Source organism: Tigriopus californicus, chromosome 7, assembly GCF_007210705.1.
Source record: "Tigriopus californicus strain San Diego chromosome 7, Tcal_SD_v2.1, whole genome shotgun sequence".
In the NCBI taxonomy this organism is placed as follows: domain Eukaryota; kingdom Metazoa; phylum Arthropoda; class Copepoda; order Harpacticoida; family Harpacticidae; genus Tigriopus; species Tigriopus californicus.
The window spans coordinates 4854347-4868853 of record NC_081446.1 but is presented as its reverse complement, the minus strand read 5'-3'; the positions used below and the strand labels follow the sequence as shown (position 1 = coordinate 4868853).

At 43.4% G+C, this 14507-nt stretch overlaps 4 protein-coding genes and 1 long non-coding RNA gene across 5 annotated transcripts; 3 read left to right on the top strand and 2 right to left on the bottom strand.

The window, feature by feature from the left end:
* LOC131883838 (hydroxyproline dehydrogenase-like) lies at positions 1-657 on the top strand (the record flags this gene model as incomplete). The annotated part of the gene is given in 2 exon segments (XM_059231426.1): positions 1-243; positions 315-657. Coding segments are annotated over 2 exon segments (586 nt in total), but the record flags the coding sequence as incomplete, so codon positions are not given.
* On the bottom strand, positions 590-7812 carry LOC131883847 (coiled-coil and C2 domain-containing protein 2A-like). The gene is made up of 14 exons (XM_059231442.1): positions 6422-7812; positions 5733-5951; positions 5490-5666; positions 5213-5360; positions 4584-4756; positions 4241-4519; positions 4030-4171; positions 3798-3965; positions 3306-3717; positions 2259-3237; positions 1990-2166; positions 1456-1928; positions 1214-1394; positions 590-878 (listed from the first exon to the last, which is right to left on the bottom strand). The coding sequence occupies exons 1-14, from the start codon at positions 7607-7609 to the stop codon at positions 690-692; spliced, it is 4905 nt and encodes a 1634-aa protein (XP_059087425.1). The 5' UTR covers positions 7610-7812; the 3' UTR covers positions 590-689.
* On the top strand, positions 1275-10326 carry LOC131883846 (uncharacterized). The gene is made up of 3 exons (XM_059231441.1): positions 1275-1308; positions 9410-9504; positions 9575-10326. Exon 3 carries the CDS (start codon positions 9644-9646, stop codon positions 10274-10276), a length of 633 nt encoding a protein of 210 aa, XP_059087424.1. The 5' UTR covers positions 1275-1308; positions 9410-9504; positions 9575-9643; the 3' UTR covers positions 10277-10326.
* LOC131883848 (uncharacterized) lies at positions 1792-5542 on the top strand. Its single transcript, XR_009373652.1, has 2 exons — positions 1792-3170; positions 3233-5542. It is a non-coding gene; the product is annotated as an uncharacterized LOC131883848 (long non-coding RNA).
* LOC131883834 (serine/threonine-protein kinase Nek8-like) lies at positions 10250-14503 on the bottom strand. The gene is made up of 6 exons (XM_059231418.1): positions 13777-14503; positions 13382-13663; positions 12455-12961; positions 12209-12377; positions 11600-12144; positions 10250-11527 (listed from the first exon to the last, which is right to left on the bottom strand). The coding sequence occupies exons 1-6, from the start codon at positions 14391-14393 to the stop codon at positions 10324-10326; spliced, it is 3324 nt and encodes a 1107-aa protein (XP_059087401.1). The 5' UTR covers positions 14394-14503; the 3' UTR covers positions 10250-10323.
* Between the last annotated feature and the right edge of the window lie 4 nt (positions 14504-14507).

The following is a 14507-nucleotide window of genomic DNA, read 5'->3' as shown; positions in this document are numbered from 1 at the left end:
CTTGATGATGGAATTCAACCGGGGGAATAAGATTTGTATTGCCAACACATACCAGTGCTATTTGAAAGCGGGCTTGGCTCATTTGGAGGAAGACCTGCGAATCTCTTGTAATATGTCATTCCCTCTGGGCATCAAATTGGTCAGGGGTGCTTACATGGAAGTTGAAAGACGGCAAAGTTTCAACAAAGGATTACCTGACCCAATATGTACAAACTATGCGCTTACTAATGAGGCCTATGACAAGTGAGTGGCAAGGGTGTCAATTGGTGTTAAAGGCTGCTATGCCGCAATATATTACACTCGTTTATTTTCAGAGCCGTTCAACGTCTTCTTTACCTAGCAGGTGATTTAAGTCATCTGGTCGTGTTTGCCACTCACAACTTCGACTCCGTGAAAAAGATTGCAGTTCACTCCAATTTGCCAAAATCGGTCTACTTTGCCCAGATCAATGGAATGGCCGATCCAATTTCTTTTGGTCTAATACATAGCGGCCACCAGAGCCTGAAATTGATTCCTTGTGGAAGTGTGGCTGATGTTGTGCCATGGTTGGCACGACGGGTTCAAGAAAACTCTGTGGCCTTGGAGCGAGTCTCTTGGGATAAGCTTTTAATTCGCAAGGAACTGTACCGCAGATTTCGAAATGTCGTTAGAAAATAACTTTCCGACGTATCGTTTCTCGAGTTCCCCGATCACCGCCGTCTAACTAAAGATGCAACGTAAATCCAAACCGACATAACTGTTTGAGGAAAAGGCTCAACATGAACAGCAACTGCAAATTCCACTCCGGGTTCACGGTTCAGATGTACTCCCGTCGCCTCCAAGGCCTCCACAATTTGATCCATATGCGAATAGCCGAAGTGGAGAGGGAATCCACAAATCTGAAAAGAATTTACTCCACTTTTTCCTCTCTTTTCATATAACATATAATAAAAGTAATCACAAAAGCATTTTTCCTGACTAGTGAACGACAAACATTAAAGAGTATTTTCGGAAATTTGAGGTTTTCGTCAGTGTTGCCCTTCGACTTTTGGTTTTCTGGCCTATACAATTTGTGTATCTTGGCAAGCCTTGACAGTTTGATCATTACTTGATCATCGAAACTGGTTTTAAAAAATGTTTCGATGAGCTTGTTGTGATGCGAAATTCGGATCAAGAAAAAGTGGAACAACTGCTGAAGTTAAGTGATAAAAGGGCACCAAGTGAAAGTGCTCACCTTGTAGGCTGCGGAAGCCGACTTGAGTTCCGCTAAATGTTCAGTCGCCAAAATACGCCCCTCGGCTATTCCTCCACGATTGGACTCCAAAGCCGGTAGGAGGCGTTTTAGAGAGGCAGCTACAGTGAAGTTAAGAGGCGTTCCCAATTTCAGTCTCTTTCTCAGACTTGATATGTGCGATCTAGAATCAAATGGTTACCTCGAAAGAGTTCAGATAAACTTAACCTCCGAGTGTCACTCACTTGATTTTCTTCTCGATCTTGTCTTTCAACGTAGTTGCTGCCCTTTGGTCGGGTTGAGATGTTGATAATTGGGTAGGCTGAACACTGGATAGATCTGGCAGAGTGAGATGCGACCCGAACAATGGCGTCCAGTCTGATCCGTTGGTCAGATCCCATTTCATTCGATTCGGGGCGTCAGAGGATTGAACATTGCCCCAAACGTTGCTCTCGTTTGCCACGGCCGTCACGCCCACGAGAGGACAAAACGTTTCTGACGTGTTGAAATGTTCTCCCGTCACAACGTTCCATAACCAATGTTGCCCGCTCTCTTCAGCTGTGAGAACGTACGCGGTTTGGCCCTCTGGAATTCCCTGACCTAGCACTAGATAGGCTTTTTTGCCCAGGGAAGTGAAGTAATTTGTCATTAATACGGCGTGTTCCACCTCCGAGCCGACCATCATTTTGATAAATTGCTCGCAAGTTGGCCAGATCGCCTGAAAGATGGATCGTAAATTTGAGCACTTGTACTCTCTTAATACTAATGCAAAATGCCACCTGAATTCCAGGGAACAGAGCATTCCTGGGCAAGTATGGAATGAGTGCCACAAACCAGGCCACCTTTTCGGGATTTTGGTCATTGTTCTCGAGAACGTCGTGAGGAGGTCGGATGGCGCGAAAATATCTCGTTACCAAAACGGATTTGCCAGTCAGATCGGCGACCATGGGGCTGAACTGAAGGCAGTAATTAACGTCAATGAGGCGAAGGATTGGAACTTTTTCAGTTTCGTTCAACAAAATGAGTCATACTAAATCTTAACACTTACAACTCTGTTTGGGAACTTGCTCATGAGGTCGCGATGCCATTTTTCGCAATGCCTAACCAGATTATCGTCTTCCTCGCATTCAAGCTTCTCTTTGATTGGTTCTGGATTGCTGAGCGGAGGATTGATGGTCAAATAGATGCTCAAATATGTGGCTTCTTTTGGAGGTTGGTCCATATCGGTATTCTCCCGCCAAAAGCCAGAGGCCATTGATGTCTGACCAGTTCTTTCATATCCAAGAAGTACCGGAGGAGAATGAAGCTTAAATGTTCCCTCAATCCTTGTGTTTCTGTACATGGTAACAAAAGGAATGGCCAAAGATCCCAACCATTTCCGTTCGAATCTTTGATGCACTTCACGAGGCCTTTCCTCTTCATCTTCTAGCATATCTACCGCTACCTCATCAAACAGATGCAAATGCAAGTTGTCCTTGATTCGATTTAAGGTATCAGAAGAGAAATCGTTGTTTGGAGACTTGAATGTGAATTCAATTTCCTCATTCCAAGCAGGATTGGGCCCCGGAGCAACTGGAGTTTTCTGACACTGACCTTGAAAACGAACTTCGACAAAGCTTCGTACTAAATTTTCTTTCATGCCGTGGATGCTCTCTTCTCTGTGATTTTTCCCTTGTAGACTTGGGTTGCTTTGTAAAGGGTCCATGTCATTTCTCACCGGAACATCGAAGGCACGAACCACGGAAATCAATATCTTCAAGTCCTGGCCGTCAAGGAGGATTATCTTGGGCCTTGGGAATCGATAGGGCTTCAAGGGTCTTTGAGCTGGAACCATTTCTCCGAAGAGCATGGCCATTGTTCCCGATGTGGGTAGTGGAACCTCGTTGATGACGTCGCAATGTCGCTTTTTATGTCTGGCAATGGCAAAGTTGTGATTAACCTCTTCCCGTAGCTGCTCTAAGTAAGTCTTGAACTTTTGTCGGAGGGGTTCCGTGTCCAATAACCCTTGTTTACTTCCTAAAGAGGGCCTGTAAAGACTTCAAAAGTTAGACGTCTAGCCAAGCCAAGTCATCGTTGTCCCCAAAACAATATCTACTTTTTTAAGGACTCGAATATCCCGCGGGGAATCTCCTTGTCATTGATTGGAATCATTCGGTAATTCTTGAATTCCGCCACTTGGGAGCTTCTCAATTTAAGCATTTGAAATCGTGGATTGTTTTCAATCGCAGAGCTAGTCCCTAAAAGGAATTGATCGTGATAATCGTCCAATCGGAAATGCCCTCCACCTTGCAATGTCGGAGCATAGCCTGAGCCAGAATTTGAGGATTCATTTCTGTCATTCGAGTCCGGCCGATCTACGTTGGATTTGCCTGCTTCGAGCACCCTATCCATGAGGTCTTGGTTTTTTGGATCCATGGGATCAATCTCGTTCTTTGTCATCCAAACATCCAGTTTGGCCGATTCGATCCTGCCATTGACATCCGTGATATCTTCCAAAGGATCTTGGCTAAAATCAAAGATCATCTCGTTTCTTATCACTTCAGTATGATATTAATATATAGGAATACAGTAGTGTATTGCTTTCAGGCGTACATTCGTGATTTTGGTGGCGACCACTTCTCTGCTGGCGGAGATAGTATCGTTCCATCTGATGTTCGTCCCCAACCAACTCTGACAAAGACTTTTCCGTGGGTGGGTTGGCTAGTGATGGAACTTCCATCTCCATTGGCTGAGAAGTCTACACATGATCCTACACCTAAACAGATGGAGGTTATTAATGCAATTATCTAGATCCCGAGAGAAGTTTCCCCGTCTGTTACCGCTGTTGTCGTGCTTGACTCTGGATGTGCTTTGAAACGGGATGATATTTACGTCAGCTTTGTCAAGGACGGTATCTGACTCACAGATTGGCAATGATATTTCGGATAAAAACGACGTTTTCAGTTTGGTTCCTTCAAAGATCTAAGGATTGCATTTGCTGATTTGTGATGTATCAATTACAGACTAATTAATCTGCCGCTTGATAGATACCTGAACTTTCAGAGTTTCTGGCCATTGCGTGATCTGCAGTGGGAAAATTTGGGCAATAGGTACGGTAAAATCCTCGCCAATATGTTTGGTTGATGACTGACACACCTCTTTCCCATTGAAAAAGAGCTTCACGAATATTTTCATCTTGCTCAAGGAGTGTCTTCGACTCGTTTCTCGATTGTCTTGAACATCTTTATCGATGTTGGAAGATTGTGACAGTTCCAAAGTCAAAATGGTCTCGCCTGGGGGTCGACGTGTTTGGCGGGCTTTTTCTTCAAGCTAAGGGACAAGTCTGATATACACACAATATATTGTTCCGGCCTGAGTGTCTCCTTGAGCTTACCATCTTGCGGACATGTTCTTCATCAAATCGACCTGGTGGTTGAGGTTTTTCAGGCTCGGGAGAGGCCAAAAGCTCTTCATCTTTTGCAATTTCATCCACTTCGGCACTGCCAATACCTTTTTCGCTATCCTTTTTCATCTTTTTATGCCGTTTATATGCTGCCTTTCTCATATCTGTGGAAAACACAAATATTTTAACAACTGTCTGTCTTTGTAACGCTAGATGGCGCTATTGTTTGCGGACAAAGTTTGATGCTATTTTTTGAAATTCCCTTGTAAGGCACTCGCTTAATCTTCCATAGCCATAAAACATTAATTGTTGGATAAACTTTTGCATTAGTCCATTTCCTCATGTGTAGTGGAAGTGTTTTCAAGACTATTATTGTATACAATGATCAACAGCTTTTATCAAGCGTGAATGTTTTTATACATACACGGAGTGATAAGTGGCACGATCCTTCTGAACACAGTTCAAACAGGAATTGATGAATTGGGTTGCATCTTCATAGATGAGGCTTGAGCCAATACTTGTTACGCTCATCAAGCTATACCTATCTGATCCTGGGGAATCGTCCCTCTTAATTAAACTCTCAAAATCATAGTGCACTAATCATCCCTTGAGGAACTAACCGTGGATCTGTTTCCAGTGTCTCAATTCCTCCTCATACTCCTTGGTCAAGAACTCTAGATTGTCGTGGTAGTCGTCCCGAGCCTCGTCAACTTCCCGGGTCAGTTCCTGCTCCCATTGGGTTTGGTCATCAATTAGACTTGCATTTTCCTGCAATGTCGATAAGCGTGGTAAAGTTAATTCGTTGAAACGGTAAAACACCTACAAGTAGGGAATTTAAATCAAGTTTCTCTGAGCATGAAGGCGTTCAGTCTGCATCCAATCATTTCTTCGTTTTACCTTATGAATCGTGAGCTTCAAGTTGGTGCTCTGGTAACCCTGTCGACGACGGATATCTCTCATGGTTCTCCATAGGGTCAAGATCTCTTTGATGGTCGCTCTTTCTCTTCCACTCTCTTCATCTCGCTGTTCTCGGATAACCTTGACCTCCTTTCTGTATGACTCAAATCTTCTTGTCTAGATATGCAGCAAATGAATCAATAAACCGTCGTTTGTTCTGAAATTTTGGGAATGATTTCAAACCTGGAATTCACGCTCCTTTTGTTGTACAGCAATCTCTAGCTTCTCTTTTAACTCTGTCATGGCGTCATAAAGAACTCGAATTCTTCGATCCAAATCCAGTTTGGCTTTTCGGTACAGGATCTCTTGATAGTCGGCAAATCGTTCTCGAAGCTTACTTGCCAAATAGTGCTCCAAAGAGAAGAGGTGATGATGGTGGAAAACGATTGTGAGAATGTCAACCTGAAGCAAGATGATAATGGCAAACGCGTTCATTTAGGAGTGGGTCTCAAGGATTTCGGTGATTCTATTATTTTCTCACCGCCAGCGGCAAAAAGAGTGTTGTGGGCCGTTTGGGCAATCTTTGGCCACTGGAACTAGTTTGGGCCGTTATGTGGTTTTACCTTTTTTAAACACTATCATGAATCATGAATGTTTTAGTACTGAACGTGCTCATTGCCTGAACAATTTCTGTGTTTTTATCACTTCAAACACGTTAAATCGACGGAACTGATGACTGAATTGAGTTGAGTTTTACCCCTCAAGATAGTACGAGCCACAGACGATCAGGTCAAATGATTTAGCGGCTTAATACTTGAAATGCAGAAATGCAAAGACTTGTTGGGTGGGGCAAGAAAATGATGGAATCGCCCAAACCTCTGAAAACCATTCCTCATTGAATTGAATTATTGTATTAAAGTTTGTGAAATTACCTCCAAAAAACAATGAACTAGTCCAGGCATAGCTTGATTCAACCCTGATCCTGGAATGTTTGTGCCTGCGGGTTCACCATTCGGGCCAGGCTTGTGTGGAGCACAATAGACTGTCTCTAATGTAGGATCGAGATCCTCTGGTTCCCCGGGTCGAGTTGAATGGGACAAGATCGGATTTGGAAGAGCAAGCAATTTGCCATTCTGGCCAAACCAGCGTTTTTGTTCCCCCTGCCTCCAACCATCCAAATATTCATGAAGTATCCGATTTTCCATCTTGTTTTGAATTCTCGACGGAACAAATGGAGGATCTCCTATGTAGATGCCTTCCTCTTCCAAGAATCGAACTTTTTCATTCGGATTGAGCTTTAAATTGGTTTCCGCCTGAACAGTGGAAGGGACAAAACAAAGATCTTTGTCCGCGTTTTTTGATCGTTTGCTTTTGACCTCTTTCTCCGTGATGGTCCACTCGTATCCGTATTGGCCAATAACATCCTTAACTAATGTTTTCGTATCGTCGTTTCCCACAGCCTCTTCACCCCCATCCTCTTCATCGCCGTCTTCCTCGTCTTCTTGATCATGCTTTGTAGTCCCTAGATCGTCCCAGTTTTTGGTGAAGAAGTCGTAAGCCTCATCGTCGTCGGCATGATTTTGATCTTGGACCAGGATATCAGCCATGCGATTACGCTTGTTTTTTCTTTCTTGATGCTCCTGGAAAGCTGCATTAGCTTGAGCAGATTCATCACGAAGATGGTCAACATATCGAGAAGAAAGTTGTCGGGAAAGGCTTCGGGAACCTCCCAGACCCTTCAACGAGTCTATCCGTGAAGTGCGTCTATTGGGCTGTTCTGGTATTGGAGTTGAAACATCCGCCACAAAGTTATCACGGACTTCAGAATGATGCTCGTCACTGGAGAGTGACTCATCCGATGAGGAGGATGAAGACGATGAAGCTGGTGTTGGCTGGGTAGATCCGGTTTTCTTGGGTGGTTTAACCTCAGCCTGAACTTCAATAGCCTGGACCTCTTCTTCAATGCTGCTTTTCTGTCTTTGAAAGAACTTAGGCGGCTGCTCAGAGAATTTTTCTTGCGGTGACCAAGACACGGATTTCTTGGCCTTATTCTTCAAAGGTGGAAGTCCCCGCGATTCAACCATTTCGAGTTTTTCCAATTTCTTAACGGGTCGAGGCATTTTGGATCTTGCAATTATTCAAAGGGCTCTAAAAATCGCGGCACTTTTTCACCTTGGAATTGAGCAATATCTAGTTTGGCGAGGAATTGCTTTGATTTGAAATATCCGGCTTGGATCACAAACCACCAAGATATAATAACAAGAGCAAGAAGTATTATATTTCCAGTTCTATTCAGGCGCGAGCGTGCACTTAAAACCATCGTTATCTTTCATACACATTTCCCTTCTTCTTTCGGATCGAGACAAGTATGTAGGAATTCATTCATACCTGCATTCTAGACGAGAGAAAGTCCAGGTCATATTTATCTATCTCCCTGAATGTAAAGTGGTTCCAAAATTCAAACGTGAAGCAAAATGAATCGGCTCAAAACATACTTTTCATCACTTTTTCTCATAGGAAGTGATTAGGTTTCAAATGATATTGATTGCAAAGTCAAAAGTGCCTCATAAAGGTTGCAATCTTTGAAAGGTTGCGTGACTATAGGCGTATTTAGTGCGAATTAGCAGGACACAGACGGCCCGCGGAACTCTATATCATAATCAATTTATGTCATTTCATCTTCATTTAATGACAATGATTTAAAGGGATTTAATTTTTTCATATTGATAGTCACTCCATCAATGTACGAAAAAAATCCTTCTTTTCGCCTGTGTTATAAAACAATGGAATATCAACATGAACCATTAATGATGAAATCGAAAAAACTTACTACTGGCAATATCGTTTGTACTCTAGATCGCAGAATTTTCGCTAAATTTGAAAAGGCACACAAACAATTATTGGTACTGGAAACAGCCAAAATGAAGGCCAATCCATTGAAACTAACGCTAGTTTGTTAACCGACGAGCAAAAATTGTTCCGTATTCCAATTATCATTTTACAAACTTCGGTAAAACCCTTAATGATGATCTGTCTGAAGATAATGAATTTTATTTCCAATTTGCAACATAGCTAGAATATTGTATGGAAATAGATGGATGCAGAGGCTCTTGTCGAAAACACTTTTTTTCCGGTTCTAGCCAAGCCATTCAGCTAATTTTGTAACCAGCTTTGCGTGTGGCAAATTAAAGGCTAGGTGTGAAATTTCAAAAAAATCGTATTATTTCTGTAGAACTGTAGAACTGAGAGCAATTTAGGACTTACTTCAGTTGCGGTGTACAAACCCGCGTCAATTCTCCTTAGAATGGGTTACGCTAGCACAAAACGCAATAACATATTTCAATTGTCTGTTACACGTCAACCAAAGCCCCGATCGTGCTGCAATTTGGCGTATGTGTTTCTTCAACTCACATCTAATTTATCATACGAAGAGGCTTTCGGTGGCTTTAATGTGATCCGATTTACATGTAGTTAATATACGCAACTGAACGTTAGGTTTCCATTAATTGGGTTCTTCTTACTTAGACGGTATAGATATACTTGACAAAATAATCAATGCGTCAATACTCATAGAATCGCTGAAATTTCAAAGGGTTGAACCAAATTAAGAATGTAAATGTCGAGACACTCTGTCGATTAAATCGAGATGGGCCTTAACCATGAAAGCTACGAGCAACTAATTTAGACAGCTAGTTCAATGGATCTCTTTGCCACAACCGACTGCTAACTCTGATAAAGAAACTGTCGGCATTCTCGGAAAGAATGGAAGAACGGCTTAAACATGAACAATTCCGTCATTGCTAGTTAGTTGTCTCTATTCGCTCGAAGTGGACATATTTTGTCAAGTATCTTTAGTTCGAATTGATCTTCCTCCAGAGTTATGCATATCTTTAAGACTCTCCAAACTCTGCTCATTATAGTTCCTTCCATCTTGGACGTATTTGGGCAAAGCAATAATCCTTGCTCCACCCTCTTTTGGGAATGCCGGTCTGGTGTGGCACATTTTAAGGGATCTGTAAGTAGCTGTCCGTTTTATTCGAAGATCCCCACATTATTTTTGTTTTAAAATGTGTTATTACTTGTAGCCAGCTTTGTCCATTTTTGGCTATCCACAAACCATTGCAGTTGAATTTGATGCCACTATCAAGCAAGTGATGATTGAAATCTCAAATTACAAGGTTTCTGTTCTGGAAATCAAAGGATCCTCTGTAACCAGAATTAATTTGGAATGTCCCCAAAACCTGGAAATTGATCAGTTGTGCCAGTCGCTCGTTCAACCCAATCCCAATATGGTTGAAGTCTTAATCGTGAACACCAACCTCACCATCAACCAATTTCAAGATTGTTCTCAGATGAGTCAAAGCGCCAATCCGATATTAGCCATCAAGCGATCGACCATTTACATGAAACCAGAGAGCATGGATAAAAGTCAATATATGTCATTTAAGTTAGGTAGTAGAAGGTCAGCTCTTCATATGACAATGACTAGAGTCTTTGACGTGGCTGGTATTGAGTTCCGAAATTACTACGATAATGTGTTCCTGACCGATGTCGTGATGGAGAATCGCGCCAGCTTCACTTGCATTGAGGCTCGATATGAGGAGGGCAAAGTTTGTGTCCCTGTCAATATGGGTTATGCAGACGATCCAACCATTCTTCACTATCCTGATCAGCCTACCTCGGAGTCCACGACCGAATCTGCTATGATCGCGTCTGGAACGACACGAGCGGAATATAATATGATATGTGTTGTTTTGTGGATAATTTCCGGCCTGTCTTTTGCGTGAGTTATGTTTATTTCTATGCAAAATTATAATAAAACAATCTTTGGTCATTATTGAATCAAACAGGTTGTGCTGCCTGAAGCCGCGTTTTTTTCCTTCTTCGCCAAGTTCTCATTTTGGCGTAGTTTTTGGCGTTCTAATTCATCACGAAGAGCCACGACTTTTTCGTTCCAAGCTTTTTCCCTTAACTGCACTGCATTTTGAGCTTCCATTCGCATCTCTTCTTGTTTTCTGCGATATTCGACATCTAGCTTGCGCTTGTATTCGTCTAAAGATGCGTTTTGATGTTCCATTGCTACACTTGGCCTTTTACGACCCGATGGCGTTCGAGGCGGAACTTTTTTGCGGGTTGAAGGTGGTCGTCTGACGTCTTCAGCCTCGTCAATTTCATTTTTGAGCCAGTCGGGGACTTGAGTAACAGCGTTGTTGTCATGCTCGTCCTCGTAGTCCTTCATATCCAAAATGACGGGTTGGTTCAGCTCCCGCGAGGACTCTTTTCCGGATGATGGAGGCGGCTCGACTCTGGCCAATGGACATGTGGTTTCAATTGTTAGGAACACGTTTTGGTTTTGGCTTTGAATATCGCCAAGGAGAACAGTTTCTCCTTTCTCGAGTTGGGTCTGAGAAGCGTACAAGGCCAGAATCTCTTGGGGCTCCATGACTACATCTTTCATCGTGATCTCTCCTTGATAGGTGAGCAGATCTGAGCTACTTAAGGTCTCCAAGGTTTTATCATCCCTATCATCGGCATGGCTGGCACTGAGCGAGTCTCTGTCTTTTCCTCTTCGTCGCATTTCCTTATGAATCATCTCGCGGACTTCAGCATCGGATAAGGACCCTTCGTATGGGGTTGCAATTCTGGCTCCGAAGCTTTGACTGAACGCATCACGGGTGTTTGGTCGAGTGATTGGACTGATGAATCGGGTGCCCCAGAAGTAAAGAACGTTTTCATTGGTGCCAACCACGGTGAAAGTGGCTCCACACGATACCATGGTCACCTCCTTGTCTATAAGGGCCTTGACATAGTCTGGCTGAAACGAGTTTCGGGAATGACCTCTTCCTAATTGAGCCTCGCTGTTCCTTCCAAAGGTGATGACTTTCCCCGAATCAGTGAGACATACACTGTGGGTAGCACTCATGGCGATCTCCACGATCGCCATTTTAATGGATTTGACTTTTGTGGGCACAAGCAATTGATCAATGTGTTTGGTCATGATTAAGCCTCTGGTCTCGTCGACACCTAATCGATTGTACCTAGTTATTGAAATAATATTCGCTTGGATTAGGTCTAAAACAGGAAAGCCACATCATATGTATGGTTGTCACCTATTGCCTCCACATGCATATATGGAACCATTATCTGCCAAAAGCATTGTTGCGTTTCCTCCACATTTGGCGTTCACGATGAACACTTCCTCAGTATTGATCTTGACCTCTTGAGGTGTACAACAATCCTCTTCGTGTCCCAATCCCAACCTTCCGTTCTTTCCTCGTCCCCATGCATAAACATCACCCTTTCCGCCCACAACCACCACGTGTTCCGGACCACAAGCCACTGCAGCCACATCGATGGTTAGCAAAGTTTCCACCAATTTGGGCATGCCACTGCTTTGCCAGTCTCCATGTCCTAGAGCTCCAAAGGACCCGTCGCCACAAGTCATAAGAATCCCGCTATCACTTGAAAACACCGAAAACCCATCACCGGCTCCCACTCTAGTGATTGACTTGGCCTTGAGGCTTTCCACTGGGAAAGGCCTAGATCGCCAGCTTTCGATTTCCCCGTGACCCAGTTGGCCTTTCCGCCCTTCGCCCCACGTGAATACCACCAAGTCTGATGTTAAGGCCACGATGTGAGTGTTACTAACCGCCACCTGCGGAGACCCAAGTATTTTGCTCTGTGTCCCTCCAGATGACTTTTTGACGATTTTAATTTACCTGTAGAACGCGACATCGAGGTGGAAGAGAAATTGGTGTGAGTGATATACTCGACTCGTAACCCTTCAGATAATAGAGCACTGATCTGGGTGGTCTGCTTTGGCGTGTTTTATTGTTTGAGTTGTCGGCCATAACTTCTTCAAGGTCTTCAGGATCATCGTAATACCGACTAAAATGAAATGAAATAACGCTACTGCTAATTCTGGGATGTTTTAAAAATCCATCATAACTTTGGTATTAAATCACCTCTCTTCAAATTGGGCTTGCAATTCCGGAAGTTTCGAGAAAAGGACTTCTGAGGCCGACGGTCGGAACTCTGGGTCCCGTTGCAATAAATCTCGGACGAGCTGCTTGAACAGATAGGAGTAGTTTCCTCGGATGGGGGCAAATTGACCTCGCATAATTTTGTTCACCAATGCGGGCAGGTTAGAGCCCTCAAAGGTTTTCTGAAGGCAAGCCATCTCGTAAAGGATGCATCCGAGGGCCCAAATGTCGGATTTTTCATCATAAACCTTCCCTTCGCACATTTCGGGACTAATGTAGTAGGGCGTACCTAGCACGGTGTGGGCTCCACCTTTCGTGCTTGTCAATAATTTCGAGATTCCGAAATCACCGATCTTCACAATCCCTTCTTTAGTGAGGAATATGTTGGCAGTCTTCAAATCCCGATGCAAAACATTTTTGGCGTGCATGTACCGAATGGCTGAGACCATTTGCTCGAACACGTCCAATATGTCACGTTCCTCAATTGGTCTAGAATTGCAAATGGGCGAATGAAATAACTGAATTGGTTGGGAATAGTCGATTTCTAAAAAGAATGGTTTTGTACTACGGATACTCTGAGCCAATTAAATTGGAGCTCAAAATTGGAAGCTTGTGCATAAATCTAAGTTTGGAAATTCTATTGGAAGATTTGCTTCGCTTTTGATTTCTCTCCTTTTTAATGGAATCGGAAGTTACAAGGCTTAAAGAGTCCGCCCCTATTCAAATTGAAAGTGAAATCAGCAAAAGTTTTCCAATTAAAAGGGTCCGTCAAAGTTGGACCTTACATTTCAGCTGAAATATCCTACTGCTGATCATGGTACTGTAGATTTGAATTTGAACCAAAAAGCAAGAGGCGAGTCCATGTTGTGGCACTTCGATCTGAAATTTTGCCAATAAAATTACACTTACGACTTCCGTTTGATAAGAAAATCTGCTAGATTTCCGCCGTCAGCAAATTCCATTTCGATCATGAGCACACCATCCTTTTCGAAACTGTCATGATAAGCAATGATGCTGGGATGATCCATCGTGGCGAGGACTTTGACTTCATTTAGGGCCATTTGTCTGTCTGACGCCGCTAGATCCAACATATTGATCTCTTTGATGATGACTAAAAGGCCGTCCGTCTTTCTTCGATAAAGCACTGCATGACCAAAGGCTCCTTTTCCCACGATTCTTAGCTTCTCATAGCTTAAACGGAAAGACTTGAGATAAGCCCAGTCTTTTGGTGTGGAACCGTCCTTTGTTCCATTAGAATAAATGGGACGGAATGAAAAGGAGAATAGATAAGTGAGACTACTTACTTTTCTAATTTCCGTTCTCCATCCTTTGTGACTCTGCCAACTTGACTCAATTTATTCTGGAGAGTGGGCAAATCAAAGTACATGTCACCAACCGTAGCGAATCCCCCACCTGGAGCTCGCTTGATCATCTGAATATCGGAACCTTCCAAATTCTTGGACATGCCCACTTGACAACCGAGCAATGTTTCCAATTCTTTGGCAAGAAGACCGCCGTTAATTTGCTCGGCCATGTACGTGGCCAAAAAGTCGAGCCGAGAGCTCCAATTCTCGAGATCGATGAAGTCCGTCACTATTCGCACCATGAATTGACGGACATGGTCATCACTGATGATCGTGCGCAAACTCAATCGCGCCTCTCCAGCCGCACAAAGGAACAGTTCCTTTTCCGAGCTATGAAGCACAATGGCCATTGAGGCTACTCTCTGACCTACCAAGAACTTGGCTATAATGCCGTAGATATCATCCATTGAATGGGAATCAAAGTTGTACTCAACGGTCTTGATGTGGGGCTTGAGAGAACCATAGATTGCCGGCTTATTCCTCGCCCGACTGGACACGAGGAGTAATCTGGAGCCAATGTCCGACATCTGGAACTGTTGCGTCACTGGCTTGCTCATTTTTTGAACTACAATGAAAGGTTGTTCATGGCAGAAATCGAATGTTCAAATGGAGTTAGGGAAGAGCCCTCTCCATGTTACGCTGTAGTTATTGATTGGTTTAACTTGGTCTGG

What these genes read in the sequence shown, in the direction of transcription:
- LOC131883846 (XM_059231441.1), top strand. Translation starts at nt 9,644, where the DNA reads ATGATTGAAATCTCAAATTACAAGGTTTCTGTTCTGGAAATCAAAGGA.
- LOC131883834 (XM_059231418.1), bottom strand. Translation starts at nt 14,393, where the DNA reads ATGAGCAAGCCAGTGACGCAACAGTTCCAGATGTCGGACATTGGCTCC. An exon ending in TTTCTTATCAAACGGAAGTC is followed by an intron (nt 12,962 to 13,381) that starts GTAAGTGTAATT and finishes TTGCAATTCTAG; the next exon opens with ACCAATTGAGGAACGTGACA. An exon ending in CAAGCCCAATTTGAAGAGAG is followed by an intron (nt 12,378 to 12,454) that starts GTGATTTAATAC and finishes ATTTCATTTTAG; the next exon opens with TCGGTATTACGATGATCCTG.
- LOC131883847 (XM_059231442.1), bottom strand. Translation starts at nt 7,609, where the DNA reads ATGCCTCGACCCGTTAAGAAATTGGAAAAACTCGAAATGGTTGAATCG. An exon ending in TGAAGCTCACGATTCATAAG is followed by an intron (nt 5,361 to 5,489) that starts GTAAAACGAAGA and finishes TCGACATTGCAG; the next exon opens with GAAAATGCAAGTCTAATTGA. An exon ending in ACACTGGAAACAGATCCACG is followed by an intron (nt 4,757 to 5,212) that starts GTTAGTTCCTCA and finishes TGTTTTCCACAG; the next exon opens with ATATGAGAAAGGCAGCATAT.